At 40.4% G+C, this 22,272-nt stretch overlaps 2 protein-coding genes across 2 annotated transcripts in view; one reads left to right on the top strand and one right to left on the bottom strand.

Annotated features, from left to right (window-relative positions):
• Positions 1-22,272, top strand: part of BRCA2 (BRCA2 DNA repair associated) — a 408,071-nt gene that overhangs the window by 331,765 nt on the left and 54,034 nt on the right. Inside the window, exons 24-26 of the mRNA XM_053708460.1 lie at positions 12,119-12,375; positions 17,754-17,897; positions 19,168-19,751. Coding sequence (XP_053564435.1) covers positions 12,119-12,375; positions 17,754-17,897; positions 19,168-19,746 — 980 coding nt within the window. The 3' untranslated portion in view covers positions 19,747-19,751. The remainder of the gene's footprint in view (positions 1-12,118; positions 12,376-17,753; positions 17,898-19,167; positions 19,752-22,272) is intronic.
• N4BP2L1 (NEDD4 binding protein 2 like 1) overlaps positions 19,813-22,272 on the bottom strand; it is a 229,879-nt gene continuing 227,419 nt past the window's right edge. The window contains exon 5 of the mRNA XM_053708461.1: positions 19,813-22,077. Coding sequence (XP_053564436.1) covers positions 21,972-22,077 — 106 coding nt within the window. The 3' untranslated portion in view covers positions 19,813-21,971. The remainder of the gene's footprint in view (positions 22,078-22,272) is intronic.

Here is a 22,272-nt window from a genome sequence, read left to right as displayed (position 1 = left end):
TCAAAATGCCTATAAATACACCCCTCACCACACCCACAAATCAGTTTTACAAACTTTGCCTCCTGTGGAGGTGGTGAAGTAAGTTTGTGCTAGATTCTACGTTGATATGCGCTCCGCAGCAGGTTGGAGCCCGGTTTTCCTCTCAGCGTGCAGTGAATGTCAGAGGGATGTGAAGAGAGTATTGCCTATTTGAATTCAATGATCTCCTTCTACGGGGTCTATTTCATAGGTTCTCTGTTATCGGTCGTAGAGATTCATCTCTTACCTCCCTTTTTAGATCGACGATATACTCTTATATATACCATTACCTCTACTGATTCTCGTTTCAGTACTGGTTTGGCTTTCTACTACATGTAGATGAGTGTCCTGGGGTAAGTAAGTCTTATTTTTGTGACACTCTAAGCTATGGTTGGGCACTTTTATATAAAGTTCTAAATATTTGTGTTTAAACATTTATTTGCCTTGATTCAGGATGTTCAATATTCCTTATTTCAGACAGTCAGTTTCATTATTTGGGATAATGCATTTGAATAATCAATTTTTTTCTTACCTTAAAATTTGACTTTTTTCCCTGTGGGCTGTTAGGCTCGCGGGGGCTGAAAATGCTTCATTTTATTGCGTCATTCTTGGCGCGGACTTTTTTGGCGCAAAAAAAAATTTCTTTGTTATTTCCGGCGTCATACTTGTCACCGGAAGTTGCGTCATTTTTACGTTTTTGCGCCAAAAGTGTCGGCGTTACCGGATGTGGCGTCATTTTTGGCGCCAAAAGCATTTAGGCGCCAAATAATGTGGGCGTCTTTTTTGGCGCTAAAAAATATGGGCGTCATTATTGTCGCCACATTATTTAAGTATCTTTGTTTATTGCTTCTGGTTGCTAGAAGCTTGTTCACTGGCATTTTTTCCCATTCCTGAAACTGTCATTTAAGGAATTTGATCAATTTTGCTTTATATGTTGTTTTTTCTATTACATATTGCAAGATGTCCCAGATTGACCCTGAATCAGAAGATACTTCTGGAAAATCGCTGCCTGATGCTGGATCTACCAAAGTTAAGTGTATTTGCTGTAAACTTGTGGTATCTGTTCCTCCAGCTGTTGTTTGTAATGAATGCCATGACAAACTTGTTAGTGCAGATAATATTTCCTTTAGTAATGTTACATTACCTGTTGTTGTTCCATCAACATCTAATACTCAGAGTGTTCCTGTTAACATAAGAGATTTTGTTTCTAAATCCATTAAGAAGGCTATGTCTGTTATTCCTCCTTCTAGTAAACGTAAAATGTCTTTTAAAACTTCTCATTTTTCAGATGAATTTTTAAATGAACATCATCATTCTGATTCTGATAATGATTCCTCTGGTTCAGAGGATTCTGTTTCAGAGGTTGATGCTGATAAATTTTCATATTTGTTCAAAATGGAATTTATTCGTTCTTTACTTAAAGAAGTCTTAATTGCATTAGAAATAGAGAATTCTGGTCCTCTTGATACTAAATCTAAACGTTTAAATAAGGTTTTTAAATCTCCTGTAGTTATTCCAGAAGTTTTTCCTGTCCCTGATGCTATTTCTGAAGTAATCTCCAGGGAATGGAATAATTTGGGTAATTCATTTACTCCTTCTAAACGTTTTAAGCAATTATATCCTGTGCCATCTGACAGATTAGAGTTTTGGGACAAAATCCCTAAGGTTGATGGGGCTATCTCTACTCTTGCTAAGCGTACTACTATTCCTACGGCAGATAGTACTTCCTTTAAGGATCCTTTAGATAGGAAAATTGAATCCTTTCTAAGAAAAGCTTACTTATGTTCAGGTAATCTTCTTAGACCTGCTATATCTTTAGCGGATGTCGCTGCAGCTTCAACTTTTTGGATAGAAGCTTTAGCGCAACAAGTAACAGATCATAATTCTCATAGCATTGTTAATCTTCTTCAACATGCTAATAATTTTATTTGTGATGCCATCTTTGATATCATTAGGGTTGATGTCAGGTATATGTCTCTAGCTATTTTAGCTAGAAGAGCTTTATGGCTTAAAACTTGGAATGCTGATATGTCTTCTAAGTCAACTTTGCTTTCCCTTTCTTTCCAGGGTAATACATTATTTGGTTCACAGTTGGATTCTATTATTTCAACTGTTACTGGAGGGAATGGAACTTTTTTACCACAGGATAAAAAATCTAAAGGTAAATTTAGGTCTAATAATCGTTTTTGTTCCTTTCGTCACAATAAGGAACAAAAGCCTGATCCTTCCCCTACAGGAGCGATATCAGTTTGGAAACCATCTCCAGTCTGGAATAAATCCAAGCATTTTAGAAAGCCAAAGCCAGCTCCCAAGTCCACATGAAGGTGCGGCCCTCATTCCAGCCCAGCTGGTAGGGGGCAGATTACGATTTTTCAAAGAAATTTGGATTAATTCAATTCACAATCTTTGGATTCAGAACATTGTTTCAGAAGGGTACAGAATAGGCTTCAAGATAAGGCCTCCTGCAAGAAGATTTTTTCTTTCCCGTGTCCCAGTAAATCCAGTGAAGGCTCAAGCATTTCTGAAATGTGTTTCAGATCTAGAGTTGGCTGGAGTAATTATGCCAGTTCCAGTTCTGGAACAGGGGCTGGGGTTTCACTCAAATCTCTTCATTGTACCAAAGAAGGAGAATTCCTTCAGACCAGTTCTGGATTTAAAAATATTGAATCATTATGTAAGGATACCAACATTCAAAATGGTAACTATAAGGACTATTCTGCCTTTTGTTCAGCAAGGGCATTATATGTCCACAATAGATTTACAGGATGCATATCTGCATATTCCGATTCATCCAGATCACTATCAGTTTCTGAGATTCTCTTTCCTAGACAAGCATTACCAGTTTGTGGCTCTGCCGTTTGGCCTAGCAACAGCTCCAAGGATTTTTACAAAGGTTCTCGGTGCCCTTCTGTCTGTAATCAGAGAACAGAGTATTGTGGTATTTCCTTATTTGGACGATATCTTGGTACTTGCTCAGTCTTCACATTTAGCAGAATCTTATACGAATCAACTTGTATTGTTTCTTCGAGATCATGGTTGGAGGATCAATTTACCGAAAAGTTCATTGATTCCTCAGACAAGGGTAACCTTTTTAGGTTTCCAGATAGATTCAGTGTCCATGACTCTGACAGACAAGAGACGTCTAAAATTGGTTTCAGCTTGTCGAAACCTTCAGTCTCAATCATTCCCTTCGGTAGCCTTATGCATGGAAATTCTAGGTCTTATGACTGCTGCATCAGACGCGATCCCCTTTGCTCGTTTTCACATGTGACCTCTTCAGCTTTGTATGCTGAACCAGTGGTGCAGGGATTATACAAAGATATCGCAATTGATATCTTTAAAACCGATTGTACGACACTCTCTGACGTGGTGGACAGATCACCATCGTTTAGTTCAGGGGGCTTCTTTTGTTCTTCCAACCTGGACTGTGATTTCAACAGATGCAAATCTCACAGGTTGGGGAGCTGTTTGGGGTCTCTGACAGCACAAGGGGTTTGGGAATCTCAGGAGGTGAGATTACCAATCAATATTTTGGAACTCCGTGCAATTTTCAGAGCTCTTCAGTCGTGGCCTCTTCTAAAGAGAGAGTCGTTCATTTCTTTTTAGACGGACAATGTCACAACTGTGGCATATCAATCATCAAGGAGGGACTCACAGTCCTCTGGCTATGAAAGAAGTATCTCGAATACTGGTATGGGCAGAATCCAGCTCCTGTCTAATTTCTGCGGTTCATATCCCAGGTATAGACAATTGGGAAGCGGATTATCTCAGTCGCCAAACGTTACATCCGGGAGAATGGTCTCTTCACCCAGAGGTATTTCTTCAGATTGTTCAAATGTGGGGACTTCCAGTAATAGATCTGATGGCTTCTCATCTAAACAAGAAGCTTCCCAGGTATCTGTCCAGATCCAGGGATCCTCAGGCGGAAGCAGTGGATGCATTGTCACTTCCTTGGAAGTATCATCCTGCCTATATCTTTCCGCCTCTAGTTCTTCTTCCAAGAGTAATTTCCAAGATTCTGAAGGAATGCTCGTTTGTTCTGCTGGTGGCTCCAGCATGGCCTCACAGGTTTTGGTATGCGGATCTTGTCCGGATGGCCACTTGCCAACCGTGGACTCTTCCGTTAAGACCAGACCTTCTGTCGCAAGGTCCTTTTTTCCATCAGGATCTCAAATCCTTAAATTTGAAGGTATGGAGATTGAACGCTTGATTCTCAGTCAAAGAGGTTTCTCTGACTCTGTGATTAATACTATGTTACAGGCTCGTAAATCTGTATCTAGGAAGATATATTATCGAGTCTGGAAGATTTACATTTCTTGGTGTCTTTCTCATCATTTTTCCTTGCATTCTTTTAGAATTCCGAGAATTTTACAGTTTCTTCAGGATGGTTTGGATAAAGGTTTGTCTGCAAGTTCCTTGAAAGGACAAATCTCTGCTCTTTCTGTTCTTTTTCACAGAAAGATTGCTAATCTTCCTGATATTCATTGTTTTGTACAAGCTTTGGTTCGTATAAAACCTGTTAAGTCAATTTATCCTCCTTGGAGTTTGAATTTGGTTCTGGGGGCTCTTCAAGCTCCTCCGTTTGAACCTATGCATTCACTGGACATTAAATTACTTTCTTGGAAAGTTTTGTTTCTTTTGGCCATCTCTTCGGCTAGAAGAGTTTCTGAATTATCTGCTCTTTCTTGTGAGTCTCCTTTTCTGATATTTCATCAGGATAAGGCGGTGTTGCGAACTTCTTTTAAATTTTTACCTAAGGTTGTGAATTCTAACAACATTAGTAGAGAAATTGTGGTTCCTTCATTGTGTCCTAATCCTAAGAATTCTAAGGAGAGATCATTGCATTCTTTGGATGTAGTTAGAGCTTTGAAATATTATGTTGAAGCTACTAAGAATTTCCGAAAGACTTCTAGTCTATTTGTTATCTTTTCCGGTTCTAGTAAAGGTCAGAAGGCCTCTGACATTTCTTTGGCGTCTTGGTTGAAATCTTTAATTCATCATGCTTATGTCGAGTCGGGTAAAACTCCGCCTCAAAGGATTACAGCTCATTCTACTAGGTCAGTTTCTACTTCCTGGGCGTTTAGGAATGAAGCTTCGGTTGATCAGATTTGCAAAGCAGCAATTTGGTCTTCTTTGCATACTTTTACTAAATTCTACCATTTTGATGTGTTTTCTTCTTCTGAAGCAGTTTTTGGTAGAAAAGTTCTTCAGGCAGCTGTTTCAGTTTGATTCTTCTGCTTAAAATTTCAGTTTTTTTCATTATAAGATTTAAACTTTATTTTGGGTGTGGATTATTTTCAGCGGAATTGGCTGTCTTTATTTTATCCCTCCCTCTCTCTAGTGACTCTTGCGTGGAAGATCCACATCTTGGGTATTCATTATCCCATACGTCACTAGCTCATGGGCTCTTGCTAATTACATGAAAGAAAACATAATTTATGTAAGAACTTACCTGATAAATTCATTTCTTTCATATTAGCAAGAGTCCATGAGGCCCACCCTTTTTGTGGTGGTTATGATTTTTTTGTATAAAGCACAATTATTCCAATTCCTTATTTTTTATGCTTTCGCACTTTTGTCTTATCACCCCACTTCTTGGCTATGCGTTAAACTGATTTGTGGGTGTGGTGAGGGGTGTATTTATAGGCATTTTGAGGTTTGGGAAACTTTGCCCCTCCTGGTAGGAATGTATATCCCATACGTCACTAGCTCATGGACTCTTGCTAATATGAAAGAAATGAATTTATCAGGTAAGTTCTTACATAAATTATGTTTTTTCGTCCTAAAGTAGGATTTCTTCCTAAGGTTGTTTCGGATTGGAGCTTTAATCAGGAGATTATTGTGCCTTCTTTGTGTCCTAATCCTTCTTCTAAGTAGGATAGACTTTTGCACAATTTGGACGTGGTCCGTGCTTTTCAGTTTTACCGGCAGGCGACTAAGGATTTTCGTCAGTCTTCTTCTTTGTTTGTGGTTTTCTTGGGAAAACGCAAATGATAGAAAGCTACGGCTACTTTTCGTTCTTTTTGGCTTAAAAGTATCATACGTTTTGCATGAGACTGCTGGACAGCAGCCTCCAGAGAGTTACGGCTCATTCCACAAGGGCTGTTACTACTTCATGGGCATTCACAAATAAAGCTTCTGTGGAACAGATTTGCAAGACTGCAACTTGGTTCTCTCTTCACACTTTTCAAAGTTATTTATATTTGATACTGGTTCTTCAAGCAAGGGTGCCTTCCGTTTAGGTTACTTGTCTTGTCCCTTCCGTATCATCTGTGTACTCTAGCTTGGGTATTGAATACCATTAGTAATTAAGATGATCCGTGGACTCATCGTGTCTTAAAAAAGAAAATTTATTCTTGCCTGATAAATGTATTTCTTTTTTGACACGAGTCCACGGCCCGCCCTGTTCTTTAGACAGGTTGTGGGTTATTGTAAACTTCAGACACCTCTGCATCTTGGCTTTTCCTTTCTCTTCCTAACTTCTGTGGAATGACGGGAGTGGGAGGGAAGGGAGGAGCTATTTAACAGCTCTGCTGTGGTGCTCGTTGCCTCCTCCTGCTGACCAGGAGGTGAATATCCCATTAGTAATTAAGATGATCCGTGGACTCATCGTGTCAAAAAATAAATAAATTTATCAGGTAAGCATAAATTTTCTTTTTTAAAATCAGAGCTTAAAAGCTTAAAATATATATTTTTGTCTGGCAGTCTTTTATGAATATTGCAACTTTTTGCACCGTGTATATTTGCTATATTGTAGCGTAGCATATATTTGTAACTTAGCATAAGCTTGCAGTCTCTTAATGAATATTTGTAACAAGATGTATCATTAATGGTTTCTTCAATGAGTAATCACCGTAGTGATTACGACTATGACAGTTAGCTTTGGGGTCAAACAGCGACTGGACTCACCACCTGGATTAATGCCGTCTCCTTAGGAGGTTTTTTTCACCACTCTTTGCGGCTTATATCACCCTCCGGTCCCGCCATCTGATATCCTTACAGCGTGTGAGTACACAGTCAGATCCAACAGTTCCATGTTTATCACGTGACCAAAATGCAGCTCCACGATTGGTTTTTCCTTTGTCGATCTTTGCTTTCCTCTCGAACACTCTCAGATGAACTTCTGCTTTAACAAGTACATGTTTTTAATAGCTGGAATAAACCAGGCACCTTAGCCACTTTTTTGTGCGCTTGCCTATTGCTTTTTCTATTCCGTTGAAGGATAGTTTATTCTTAGAGCTCTTGGTTATTGAGGAAACTCTTTAGGAATATGTTTCGTCATACGGGACTTAGGTTGTTGCATTTTCTGGAGACTTCCTGTTGAAGCATCTCTGTCTCGATCCAAGGTGATGGTTCCCTTAATATTTTCGAGAAAGAATTAGGCCATTAGAGCTTATAATTCTTTATCTGGATTATCTGCAGACTTCTAGCCCCTATGCTAGGGCTTCAGGTTTTTTCTGTTTAGACCTTGAGTCGCTCTGACAGATAAGACTTCTAAGTCTACTCTTTCCTTCTGCTTGAGAGAGAGAGAGAGAGTTAATTTGGTTCCGCTATTCTGCATTTTATTTTTTTACCGTTTTGATTACCTGAGCTATCCAGGTGGTTTTGGGGCTGACTCAGTCCTGGAATAAGTCCAGGCAGAGCAGGCCCATCTAACCTAGATTTCGGGAGGGACCTGTTTCAGATCCTTCTCTTTATCCTGTCTTTCCGACAGAGAGAAGGAAGCCTTTTCAGGTGGGTGCAGGTTTTTGTTCTCTTTTGGAGTCATTGTCCCTGTGCCTATCTCAGTGTGAGGTTTGGCATATTATTCAAACCGCTGTTGTTTCGTGGTCCAATAGAGGGAGGGAACTCCCGTTCTATTTGAGTCCTATAGTACTTAAGCAAAGCTTATCTGTCTCCTTGTTCCAAAGGGAGACTATAAGGTACACTTATACCTTTTCATTCCTCCTTTATGAACTTTCCGGTTCCTAAGGACCGGCACTTCCAGTACTTTGTTTTTTTTAGTCTTGCTACTGATTTTAGAATTTTTTTTAGGATTTGGGGTTTTATTTTGGCAGTGGCCAGAATCCAGATCTAACTGTAGCTTCACTTATCTTGACGATTCTGGTTTAATTACCATTGTCTCGTCTGATAGAAGACTTCTCGGGATTTCATCTTTCTTCCTCTATCCTCAGAGATGGATCTAGACCAGAGTTTCTCTGGTGTAGGCGCCAGGGTGGATCCCTGGATGCTAATTTAGCCTTCTCAGCCAGGCAGACTTTTATTTGGGGTTAGCTTCTTCATGTCCTGCCCTCCAGACCTCCTTCAGGCCATCGCTAGCTCTGTGTTAGGGGGGTGATAACTTGTCATGGGGTCCATATTGGACTTCATTCCTTTTGCCAGGTCTCATCCCAGTCAAGGTTCGGTGTATGCTGAGGCAGTGCAGTGGAGCTGTTTCGAATCTGTCTTTGCAGATTTACCTGGATTACTGGTTGAGAGAATAGCTTTCCAGTATCCTTGTCAAGATCTCCCTGTCCTGTGGGACATCTTCCTTAATTCACCCGGGGTGATTTGACTTTGGTTGCATGTCCGACAGGTTGGTAAGGGTGTGCCTAAGGGGGCCAGGAAACTCATCTTTTTGGATCTTCAGGCAATATTTTCTGTCTACTGGGTTCGTCCCAGTGTAGGGATTCTAGTCGGTCTTACTTTTGCTGGCTTGGTTCTCCTCCTGAGAACGAGAGACTCCCTAGCGTTGAGGGCGGTATCTCGGGTTTGGTAGTGGGCAGAGGCCCACTGCTGCTCGCTGTCAGCGACCCTCTCTCCGGGGGTGATCATTCGGGACGGATGTTATCTAGAGAAATTCCTTTTATCTGAATTGTAACTTGAAGGGGATGCCAAATGAGAATCTCTGGACGTCCCGTCTCTGTTCCAGTTTACCCATTATGGGTCGTGGTTCAGGGATCCTTAGGCGGAGCTAATGGATAAATTAGCGGTTCCTTGGAGGTTCATTACAATTTGTCCTTTTCATCCATATCACTCTTTGGTGGTGGCTCAAATCTAGCAGTGGCAGGCGTTGGTTATACTGATTGCTCCGTTGAGGCAGCATAGATCATTGTTCCCGATTTAGTGGTTTTGCCTCCATGAAGGTTACCTTGTCAGGGATGGATCTGCTGGAACAAGGTCTCTTTGCTTCCTCAAATCTTTTTTCTCTGAGGTGGACTGCGAGATGTCGCTTAGTCTTAGCCGAAGAAACGTTTTGGTCTTCTCCTTAAAGCACTTAAGCTGGTCCCTCGTCATCTATCATAGGTGTGGAGGACCCCTTCGGCTGTGAAGAGCGTGGTTTATCCTGGCACACTATTCAGGCCTGTCAGGATTCTTTCCTTCCTCCTGGATGATCTGGAGAAGGGCCTCTTAGCTAGTTCCTTGTCCTCCTAAGGTTGTGTCAAATCGCACCTTCAGTCGAGAATTTGTGGTATTTTTTTATATCCTATTCCTTCTTCACGAAGGACAGTTTACTAAGTAGTATGGAGTTGTGCATTAAAGTTCTATCTTCAGGCTATATAGGAATAGACAGTGTTTTCTGTTTATTATCTATCTGGAAACCGTAAGGGTCAGAGGCATCTTAGACTTCCTTATCTTTTAGTTAAGGAGTATCTTCCGCTTGGGATATGAGTCAGCGGAACGCAAGCCTCCTCAGAGGTTTATGGCTGTTTTTTTCAAGCAGTGACGTCCTCTTGGGCCACTAAAATGAGGCCTCTATGGTTCAGTTTTGTTGGGCGGACTACTTGGTCATCCTTACATTTTTCCCCAAAAAACTTTTGAGTTTTTTTCTTCTGTTGAAGCAGCCTCCGGGAGAAAGGGTTTTGCAGGATGTGTTGCCCTCAGATGGGGTCCGCCTCTTCTTTTTTGCCCACCCATTAGCATTCAGTGCCCTCTGTAGCTTGGGTATAATTTCCCACAAGTAATGAATGCAGCTGTGGGCTCTCCCTGTATTAAGAAGAAAAACATAAATTATGCTTACCAGATCATTTCCTTTTCTGTACAGGGAGAGTCCATAGCTCCCGCCCGTGTTCTCCGTTTGGCGGCCCTAAATTTTAACTTGTTCTTCTGGCACCTTTTTAACCCTGATATTTCTCCTACTGTTCCTTGTTCCCTCGGCAGAATGACTGGGGGATGAGGGAAGTGGGGGAGCTTTTTAAGCCTTTGGTTGGGTTGTCTTTGCCTCCTCCTGGTGGCCAGGTTCAGTATTTACCACAAGTAATGAATGCAGCTGTGGACTCTTCCTGTTCAGAAGGAAAGAAAATTATCTGGTAAGCATAATTTTTGTTTTTTCCTGGCATTATTTTAGAATTAATAGGATTCTTCCATTTTTGCAGGCTGGCCTAGATAAGGGTCTATCTGCCAGTTCTCTGAAAGTTTTCAGCTCTTTTAGTTTTGTTCAGCAGAAAATCTTCCTGATGTTTATTGTTTTGTTCAGGCTTTGTTCTGTATTAAACCAATTATGCCTATTTCTCCTCTATGTATGCTTAACCTAGTGTTAAAGGGACACTGAACCCAAATTTTTTTCTTTCGTGATTCAGATAGAGAATGCAATTTTAAGCAACTTTCTAATTTACTCCTATTATCAAATCGTCTTCATTCTTTTGGTATCTTTATTTGAAAACAAGATTGTAAGTTTTTAGATGCCGGCCCATTTTTGGTGAACAACCTGGGTTGTTCTTGCTGATTGGTGGATTAATTTAACCGACCAATAAACAAGTGCTGTCCAGTGTCTGAACTAAATAATAGCTTAGAAGCCTTCTTTTTTAAATAAAGATAGCAAGAGAACGAAGAAAAATTGATAATAGGAGTAAATTAGAAAGCTGCGTAAAATTGCATGCTCTATCTGAATCGTGAAAGAAAAAATTTGGGTTCAGTGTCCCTTTAAGGGTCTTGCAGGTTCCTCCGTTTGAACCTATGCATAAATTGGACATTTACCTACTTTCTTGGAAAGTGCTATTTGTTTTTATTATATCCCCTGCTAGAAGAGTTTCTGAATTGTCTACTCTTTCTTGTGAGCCTCCTTATTTGATTTTTCATCAAAATAAGGCTGTTTTATGGACATCATTTAATTTTTTGCTTAAGCCTTTTTCTTCAGACAACTTATGTAGAGAGATTGATGTTCCTTCTTTGTGTCCTAATCCTAAGAATGCTTCTGAAAGATCTCTGCATTCTCTGGATGTTAGGGCATTGAAATATTATGTTGATGCTACTAAGGATTTTAGACCAACTGCTAGTTTTTCTGCGCCTGGGAAAGGTCAGATAGCCTCTGCTATTTGGCTCACAGAGCTTATTTGGAGGCAGGTCAGCCTCCGCCACAGCGGATTACTGCTCATTCTACTAGGTCAGTTGCCACTTTTTGGGCTTTTAAGAATCAGGCTTCAGTTAATCAAATTAGCAAGGCAGCTACTTTGTCTTCTTTGCTTACTTTTACTTAATTCTACCATTTTAAAGTATTTGCTTATTCTGAAGCAGCCTTTGGTAGAAAGGTTCTTCAGGCAGCAGTCTGATTTTTTTGCCTGTTTAATTTATTTTAAGTGCTTAAAAAAACTATTATTGGGGTTGTGGATTTAATTAGTCAGTAAAATAATGTTTTAAATTCCTCCCTTTTACATTATTACTTGTGGATCATGGACTCTCACCACCTATATAAAAGAAAAAATAATTTATTTCATGATGTTGAGAGTCCAGAATACCCCACCCTTTAAGGTTTTTATTATGGTTAGAATTTTTCTTCAGCACATCTTTTTTCCCTACTCCTTTTATGGCTCTTATTTCTTTTTCTTACCCCTCTTTGCTTGGCCTTATGTTAGACTAAGGTGTGTGTGAGGTGGGAGGGGTTTTCTAGAGCTCTTGGGTTTTGGGAATCTTTGTCGCCTCCTAGTGGTAGAGAAGAGTAATTCCCAAGAGTAATGGATCGTGGACTCTCATCACCATAAAATAAATGAATTTGTGAGGTAAGCATAAATTGTTCTTGAAATCAAATCACTGCTTGATGTTTAATAGTGACGTTACAGAATGGATATGTAATTAAATTATTCAAGATACAAAATATGATTTAATATTTTTTTTTTTCTTCTAGGCACGGCACCAATAGTTTATCTATCTGATGAAGCTTATAATTTTGTAGCCATAAAGTTTTGGACAGATCTTGGGCAACTTGGCTTTGAAGAGATCACAAAGCCTTGCACATACATTGCTATTAGTAACCTTCGCTGGAAATCAGACTGTACATCTAACATTCCAACAGTGTATGCTGGAGACCTGTCCCTTGTTTGTACAAATCCAAAGGAGTGCCATCTTCAAAATGCAATTCAGCAGCTTAAGAATTCTATTAAGGTAAAACAGCTCAGTGAATGTAACCAAACTGAAAGAAATATAGAAAATATATTGTAACTATCCCTCAGACGCTCAGGTTTTAACATAATTTTTCAGTAATACAAATCATGCAGACATGTAACATAGTATTAATACAAAGATTATACACAAATGTATTGTTTAGCAAGATTGAATTGCACGATTAGCTATGCTTTTTCCATCTTAATATGAAGAGTCCACGGCTTAATTGCTTACTTGTGAAAAATACAGAACCTGGCCACCAGGAGGAGGCAAAGACACCCCAGCCAAAGGCTTAAATATTTCCCCCACTCCCTTCATCCCCTATCATTACATCCTTTGCCTTTCATTACAGGAGGAAAGCAGAGAAGTGTCGGACGATTCGGAGTAGTCTCTTATGGAGGGTAGTACTCTTTGACATGGGACTGGAGTTTTAAGTAGTCTTGTCAGCCTCTCAGTGAGAGCATTGACGAATGTTAGGATCTGGAGATGCAGGAAGTCTTCCTGCAAAACCATCCAGACTCGTTTTAACAGCCCCTAAGCAATCAGTGTTGACGAGTTTCACTGCCTGCTTCTATCACTCAAGTCCATGTCAGGTGCGATGCTACAAGACTGTCAAACTTGAGAGGCTGTGTGTCCCACGGCGGTGATTCCGGTAAGATCGTTTTATTTTATACTCCTATGATAATGCAAGAAGACAGGGTCACAGTGTGACTCCTTTATCTGTATGGAATCAAAGGTTAATATCTCCGGGAGATTATTGAACAGGGGAGATTTATGCACAATTTGCTTTATTATGTTTTATTCTGCGACATGTGTGAGATGGGCTCAGGCAGATGTTGGAACATTCAGCTTTTACTTTCGTTCTTGGATATCTGCGCAACCTGTTAGATTGGGCATGCTTATTCCAGGAGCAGGGGCGGTCCTGCATGGCATACCATGTGACCGGGTGTGGTCTCATTGATTTCTTCTTTCCTGACCGTGCAGTTTACTGGAGAAGCGGTTTCTCTGTGGGGCCTGGGTCATAGGAGGTGGTGAGTGCCCCAGCCATTGGGTGTATAAAGGTGCCATTTATCTTTTTCTATAGTCCATCTTAAAAGCGCAAGCTATGGAAGACTCTGATGTGTTAGAGGGTACTCCCTCTTTACCTAAATCCAATACCTGTTTTTATTGTGAGGAAGCTACGGTATACCCGCCTGCTCAATTATGTTCCACATGCCTTGATAAAGTACTTATATCTAAGAAACCCAAGATGTTTAGTACCACTGAGCCGTCCACTTCTGAGGGGTCTCCGTCCCATGAGGTGCATTGCTTGCAGTCATCTCCTTCTACACATCCAGCTTCCCATTGCACTGCTAATCCTCCTTTGGGAGGAGCCCTCTTACTGCCATACTTTACTGATCAACTACAAACGGCAGTGTCTGCGGCCTTGAGTGCTTTACCTCGCCCTGATAAGGTAAAGGGACCAGACTTTAGATTTAGGATCAAGCACTTACACTTTCTGTTAAAGGAAGTGTTGGCTACGTTAGAGGTTCCGGAACCTAAATTACCAGAGGAACATTCTATTCCTAAGCTTGATAAGGTTTATGAGGACAGGGTGGCGAATATTATTAAGAATGAATGGGAGAGACTTGTATCTTCTTTTTCCCCTTCTTCCTTTAAGAAATTGTTACCGGATCCAGACTCTCAATTAGAGTTGTAGGGGGTCTGTCCCTAAGGTGGATGGAGCTATCTCCACGCTTGCTAAGCGCACTACTATCCTGCTTGAGGATAGTTCGTTGTTTAAGAAGTCCATGGATAAGAAGCTAGAAACTCTGTTAAGAAAGATGTTTCAGCACACAGGGTATTTGTTTCAACCTGCAGCGGCGCTTGCTGTGGTAGCTGGAGCCGCTACCTATTGGTGCGACACTCTATCGGAGATGATCGAGGTGGAAAACTCCCCTTGACGAGATCCAGGAAAGAATTAAGACCTTGAGGGTAGCTAATTCTTTTATCTGTGATGCAAACAGGCAGATTATTCGCTTGAATGCCAAGACATCAGGTTTTTCTGTTCTAGCCCGTAGGGCACTCTGGCTGAAGTCTTGGTCTGCGGACATGACTTCAAAATCTAGATTGCTTTCCCTTCCATTTAAAGGGAAGATTCTTTTCGGTCCAGGACTGGACTCTATCATATCCATGGTGACTGGGGGCAAGGGTGCCTTTCCACCGCAGGATAAGAATAAACCTAAAGGACAGGGTCCTAATTTTCATCCCTTTAGTTCGAATAAATCCCAACGCCAGCAGCCCCCCGCGAAGCCTGAACAGTCCAAGGGATCTTGGAAACCATCTCAATTTTGGAATAAATCCAAGCAGAACAAGAAGCCCACCTGAAACAAAATCAGCATTTAGGGGCAGTCCCCGATCCGTCGCTGGAGGCAGACTATCTTTGTGGAGGCTTAGCTGGGGGATGTGCAAGACCCATGGGTCCTGGAGGTCATTGCTCAGGGTTACAGGATAGGTTTCAAGTCTCATCCACCCATGGGCAGATTCCTCTTATCAAACCTATCTTCAAGACCAGAAAAACGAGCAGCTTTTCTAGGGTGCGTGAGGGATCTTTCCTCCCTAGGAGTAATTGTGCCGGTACCTTTAGCAGAGAGAGGTCTGGGGTACTACTCAAACCTTTTTGTGGTCCCAAAGAAGGAGGGTACGTTTTGCCCGATTCTGGACCTAAAGTGCTTAAACAAGTTCCTGTCGGTCCCATCGTTCAAGATGGAGACGATAAGGTCTATTCTGCCCCTAGTTCAAGAGGGACATTTCATGACTACGATAGACTTGAAGGATGCTTAACTTCATGTGCCAATACACAAGGATCACTTCAAGTTCTTGAGATGCGCTTTTCTGGACCAACACTTCCAGTTTGTTGCTCTTCCTTTTGGTCTTGCTACTGCCCAAGAGTTTACGAAGGTTCTGGGGGCTCTGGTATTGCAGTAGTGCCATACTTGGAAGACATCCTGGTCCAGGCTCCGTCCTGTCGGCTGGGAGGGGACCATTCAAGAGCTCTTCTTCTTCTTCGATCTCGTGAATCGAAGATTAGAAAAGCGTTCTCTGGTTCCCAGTACCATGGTGGAATTTCTGGGTACGATAATAGATTCCATGTCCATGAGGATACTTCTTACAGACCAAAGACGTTGCAAAATAACTTCACACTGTCTTGCCCTTCAGACCTCCTTAAGGCCCTCTGTGGCCCGGTGTATGGAGGTAATTGGGCTCATGGTGTCCAGCATAGATATCATCCCATTCCCCAGATTCCATTTCAGACCTCTTCAGCTGTGCATGCTGAGGCAATGGAACTGTGGCCACTCAGATCTGTCACAACAGATTTCTCTGGACAACCTATCGAGAGAATCGCTCTCTTGGTGGCTCTGTCCAGATCACCTGTCCCAGGGGACATCCTTCGTGAGACCATCCTGGGAGATTGTGACTATGGACGCAAGTCTACCAGGATGGGGAGCTGTTTGGGGTGCCAGCAAGGCACAGGGCCTGTGGACTCGAGAGGAATCTCTCCTCACGATCAGCATTTTGGAACTTCGAGCGATTTTAATGCTCTGAAGGCTTGGCCTCTTCTGGGTTTGTCCCAGTTTATCAGACAACATAACCTCGGTCGCTTACATCAACCATCAGGGGGGAACGAGGAGCTCCCGTAGCAATGAGGGAAGTATTTTGGATTCTGGAATGTGCGGATGCCCACAACTGCTCGCTGTCAGCGATTCACATGCCAGATGTGGACAACTGTGAAGCGGATTTTCTCAGCAATCGTTCCATCCAGGAGAATGGTCTCTCCATCCCTAGGTGTTTGCGGAGATTTGCAACAGATGGGGGACGCCGGAGATAGATCTCATGGCGTCTCTACTCAATTCCATGCTACCCAGATACGGGTCGCGGTCCAGGGATCCCCAGGCAGAGCTGATAGATGCATCAGCGGTGCTTTGGAGGTGCAACCTAGTTTACATTTTTCCACCATTACCACTTCTCCCTCGTGTAGTGGCTTGCAGCAAGCAGGAGCAAGCTTCGGCTATTCTAATTGCTCCATCGTGGCCGCGAAGGATGTGGTTCGTGGACCTGGTGGGGATGTCCTCATCTCCTCCATGGCGGTTACCTTGTCACAGAGATTTGCATGGACATGGTCCTTTTGTTAATCAGAATCTAGATTTTCTGAGGCTGACTGTGTGGAGATTGATCGCTTAGTCCTAGCCAAGAGGGGTTTTTCTGAGAGAGTGATTGATACTCTCATTTAAGCTAGAAAGCCAGTCACCCGTCGCATCCATCATAAAGTGTGGAGGACCTACGTATTCTGGTGTGAAGAGCGTGGTTTCCCCTGGCACAAGGTCAATGTGGCCAGGATTCTTTCCTTTCTCCAAGATGGTTTGGAGAAGGGACTTGCCGCTAGTTCCTGAAAGGGACAGATTTCGGCTCTATCAGTGTTATTGCACAAGAGGCTCGCTGAGCTTCCTGATGCACAGTCTTTCAGGCTCTGTCTAGGATCAGGCCTGTGTTTAGACCTACCATTCCTCCTTAGAGTTTAAATTTGGTTCTTAAGGTTTTGCAGAGGGCTGCGTTTGAGCCTATGCATTCAGTTGACATTAAATTACTGTCTTGGAAGGTTCTTTTTCTACTGGCTATTGCTTTGGCACGCAGAGTCTCTGAGATTTCGGCCTTGCAATGTGAGCCTCCTTACCTAGTTTTTCATGCTGATTAGGCTGTTCTTCACACTGGGTTGGGTTTTCTCCCTAAGGTTGTGTCTAATCGCAAACATCAATCAAGAGATTGTGGTTCCTTCCTTGTGTCCTAATCCTCCTTCTTTGAAGGAATGATTACTTCATAATTTGGATGTGATTCGGGCTTTGAAATTCTATCTTAAGGTTACGTAGGATTTTAGATAGACTTCGTCATTGTTTATTCTGGGAAGCAGAGAGGGCAGAATGCTTCTTCAACTTCCCTATTTTCTTGGTTGAGGAGCATTATTCACTTAGCATATGAAACAGCGGGACATAAGCCTCCTCAGAGGATTAAGGCTCATTCAACTAGAGCTGTGGCTACATCTTGGGCCTTCAAGAATGAGGCTTCTATGGAGCAGATTTGTAGGGCGGTTACTTGGAAGTCCTTACATACCTTTTCAAAATTTGACATTTTTGCTTTTTGTTTTTTTCCCATAAGTAAGGAATTAAGCCATGGACTCTCTTCATACAGATGAAAAGGAAATTATCTGTAAGCATAATTTTTGTTTTTTTACTTAGCTTTTTTTTTTAGATTGAATTTTAAATGTGTATTAACAAAGATATATATTGATTTACTTCAGATAAAATTGTGTTGCGTATATTTACATATTTGTGCCTTGTATTCAGTGTGTTCAGGATTTTCGCAATGAAGCAGAAAACAAACTTAGGAAAGTAAATAGCACAGAGGAGCAACATACTCGAGCAGACAGAGGCCTAGATCCACATACGCCTACTTGGAAGTCAGGATATTCCAGAGGAAAAAACTGTCTGGTGAGCTCACTATAAAGATATTTTCCTTTATGATAAGCTATAGTTGTAGGTTTATAAACTGTATTATGCAATGAGGTCAGATGCTTAAATCGCACAATTTGAAATACTTGCTGAAGAATTTCCTTTATAAGTTTGCTAAAGCCCGTTTCCAGTTCATCTGCATATAACTGCATTTAGTCAGATCCGTTATATACTGAGATGAGTATTGTGTGCAGTTCTGGAGGCCATATTTCCAGAAGCAAATAAACAAATCTGTTAAAAGGAGGGCTACTAAAAAGGGTCTATCGTAAGGTAAAGAGACAAAGAAACCTCACATATTCTAAGGGACTAACTTTGAAACAAAGTATTTTAAATCATGCAGGTGGTAAGAGTCCACAATCCATTTCTCCTGGGTATTACTCTTCCTTACCACTATATATGTATATATATATATATATATATATATATATATATATATATGTGTGTGTATGTAGGTATATATATTATATATTATTTATTATTTTTTCTATCCGATTAATCGGATGATTATTGTCCGATTAATCGGATAAAAGAAAAAGATTAAAAAAATAAATAAATTCAATTTTTTTTGGCACAATCTTAGTTGCAGTAGATCATCAGATTAAAGCAGCTGGTGCTGTGCAACTGACCAACTAATCGCTGACCACCTAATTGATAATGAGATTTGTTGACAACTATTTTTATGATCACACTTACCGATTAGTTGTTGCAGCCCTAGACTCAATGCACTCAAAGATTTATCATGTTACATCGTGCTTTACCCATAGCCGCTTTGCAGGTTTAGCAAGGTAATGCTAGGATTACCCAATTTCTTAGACAGGGGAAAAGAGAGACAGGGGAAAAGAGAGACAGGGGAAAAGAGAGACAGGGGAAAAGAGAGACAGGGGAAAAGAGGAAAAAAGAGAGACAGGGGAAAAGAGGAAAAAAGAGAGACAGGGGAAAAGAGGAAAAAAGAGAGACAGGGGAAAAGAGGAAAAAAGAGAGACAGGGGAAAAGAGAGACAGGAAAAGAGGAAAAAAGAGAGAGGGGAAAAGAGGGACAGAGAGGAAAAGAGGAAAAAAGAGAGAGGGGAAAAGAGAGACAGAGAGGAAAAGAGGAGAAAGAAGAGAATGTTAGATATGGAAAAGTCTAATTTTTTACTAGTAGAAATTCCCTTCCTTGCTCATAGATATGTTTCACGGATATGCAAAATAATGCAAGTGAGAAAATCTTTATTTGAGGTATGTTAGATGCTAATTTCTTTCTTCTTTAGACCCCAGTTGCCTTTAGTGAACAAAAGCAGAGGGATCCAGAATACACACCCGACCAAAGGACGTCACATCCTGATGGCAGTGGAGAAATGGAATTGAAAATTTGCAAAAAGAGAAAAGCCATGGACTTTCTTAGTCGGATCCCATCACCTCCACCTGTAACACCAGTGCGGCCACTTGTTTCTCCGGCACTGCAGAAGGCATTCCGACCCCCTCGGAGTTGCACTATTCAGAAAGGCCTTACTGAAATTAAAGGAAGCACTGAGAATATCAAAACCACACTGTCCCTAAGGGCTAGTAATAACGTGACAAACTCAGAGGATGGATTTGTAGCTGATGAAGAACTGGCCATGATAAATACACAAGCACTCATGATGGGGTTAGAAACAGAAAAAACAATAACTGAGGAAGCAAGTAAAAATGGTTCAAGAGAAACTAAGAACAATCCCCCAAATGAAAGTGTTTTGCCCACTAATGGTTCACAGTCTAAGTTATTAAGCGTCCATCCTCTACGTAAGAAGACTCAAAAAGGTATTGAGGCTCCTCAGATGTGCAACAGGAAACTGAGGAACCGCAAATAGATCTGGTCTGTTTAATCATATACATTTATATATATAAAAAATATATCAAACTGCAGACAATGTACATAATGTTTAAACTGTTTAATAAATCAAACTGTTTATATATAAAATGTATTAAAATGATTTTGTAAGTAAGAACTAGGTTTTTATGAAAATATGTTTAATCATCTATAGAAATTACATAAGAAATATCAAACACAGATAACGTAAGAACACAGCTGCATAACAAATATGCAGAATAATTGTTCCTGAAAAAGAGTCTTTAAAATTGTATAACAGAAAATGTGTAATATATGTTAAATCTTTCATCTGTACCTTAATCTATAATATACAATGACAATTATATGTATGAAACATGTTTAAAGATTTTAGGAGGCAAAGCAGAGTCTTAAAGGGACACTCAATCAAAATGAAACTTTCATGATTCAGATAGAGCATGCCATTTTAAAAAACTTTCCAATTTATTTCCATTAACAAAATGTGCACAGTTTTTTTATATTTAAACTTTTTGAGTCACCAGCTCCCACTGAGCATGTGCAAGAATAAGTGTGTATGCATTTGTGAATGGCTGATGACTGTCACATGGTACGTGTATGCATTTGTGATTGGCTGATGGCTGTCACATGGTACAGGGGGAGTGGAAACTTTTAAAATTGTCAAAAAAAATTCTACTATTCATTTGAAGTTCAGACTAAGTGCTATTGCATTGTCTTGTTATCTTGCATTTGTTGATTATGCAAATCTACTGTGTTGACTGGTCCTTTAAGTCTCAAGACAACATGAGTGTTTGAAATAATAAGACGACTAGTGTTTTCTTAAAGGGACAGTAAAGTCAAAATTAAACTCTCATGATTCATACATAATTGCAATTCTAAACAACTTTCTAATTTATTTCTATGATCAAATTTGATTTGTTCTGTTGGTATCCTTTGTCAAATACTAAACCTAGGTAGGCTTCTATGAGCTCAGGAGCATGCATGTCTTTAGTGCTCTATGGCCGCAGTGTTTGCAGCATTGAATCACATTACTATAAATATTGTTGCTAACACTATTGTCATAGAGAGCTAAAGGCCTCTAAACCTATGAGCCTACACAGGTTTACTATTTAATAAAGGATACCAAGAGAAAGCAAAGCAAATGTGAAATAGAAGTACATTGGGAAGTTGTTTAAAATGGCACGTTCCATCTGAATCATGAGGTTTACTTTTGTTATTACTCTCCCTTTAAATCAGACATGAAAAGCCATTATACATTATACTGAATGCAAATGTGAAAGTCTTAGACCTTCCACTAAAACACCACAGCTGTCTATTAGCAAATCTAATACACAATATTTATAAGACATATTGCTTGTTTAATGTCACATATGAGTTGATTGGCACAAACCTTTTTGTATAGTGTTTGAGTGACTAATGGTGATATTTAGCTAGGGATCGCATTACATTATATTTACACTACAATTTAGTTACATATGCATGTGTGCAGGGAGGAACATGTATTGTGTCTGGAGAGCAGTATTTATGTTCCTCTCTGCACACCCTGCAGCATGTGTAACCCATAACTATCCAGGAAAACATGGCTGAGACTGCAACCCTTTTACCGTCCCTCATCCTCCATAACCCAATCATTTAGTATTTCTGTGTATTAGGGCAACCTGTTGCTCCCTGGCATAGAACCATTTGACTAACAGGTAAATGATGGTGATGGGCAGTTTAGATTTACTGGAAGCAGACTGTGGCTTCGATTATGTAAGATTTGCAATTGCGCTAAACTGCAAAATAAATTTTTTTGGAGCCTATTTACAAAAATCTAGAAATATTGGTGATGCTTTGGTGAACTCCCTCCAATATCAGAGTATTTTCTGTGTAAAAGGCCTCCTCATTATACAATACTTTCAACTGTCATTTTTACTACATCTTTTAGTATGAATGGGTTGAAATAAACCAATAAAAACAATATCCAATTTAAACCACTAGGGGAAATACACTTTCTATACATTTTAAGAGTGGGCTAATTAAGGGCTTCCTCTTTGCGTAACAAGTGAAGACACCTGCCTGTCTGTTTTTTTTATTTACACTTGTAAAACCCGTGGTTTCAGACTAAATCAGTGGAATGTGTGGATATAATAATGTTTTGAAGTATAATTTGCACCTTTGATGAAAAATTTAGTTTGTCTCTTTGTTGCTAAGCAGTGTTCTTCAGATCAGTTGAACGTGTCTGTGGTTTCAGACCGGCTTCTCAGAATGGAGAACAGTGTTGAAAGTAACATTGTGTTCGTACACATCTTTCATGCGCTGGATCTTTTCTTTTGGTACTCCATGACTATTTCTTCTAAACAATGCAAAGGGAAATAAAACAAAAAAAATAGTATTACTTGTATAATTATGAGGCAGCTTATTAACAAACTTCACCAAATAAGAAAAATATTTATGGGTGCATCATGTTTGTTTAAAGAAACAAATAAACAAAACTTTCTTAGTGTAGTATGTACTTATAAGATGTTGTAAACACTACAGATTTTGAAGC

Source organism: Bombina bombina, chromosome 3, assembly GCF_027579735.1.
Source record: "Bombina bombina isolate aBomBom1 chromosome 3, aBomBom1.pri, whole genome shotgun sequence".
Lineage (NCBI taxonomy): Eukaryota > Metazoa > Chordata > Amphibia > Anura > Bombinatoridae > Bombina > Bombina bombina.
The sequence above is the reverse complement of the archived record's forward strand: the minus strand, read 5'-3'. Positions and strand labels throughout refer to the sequence as shown.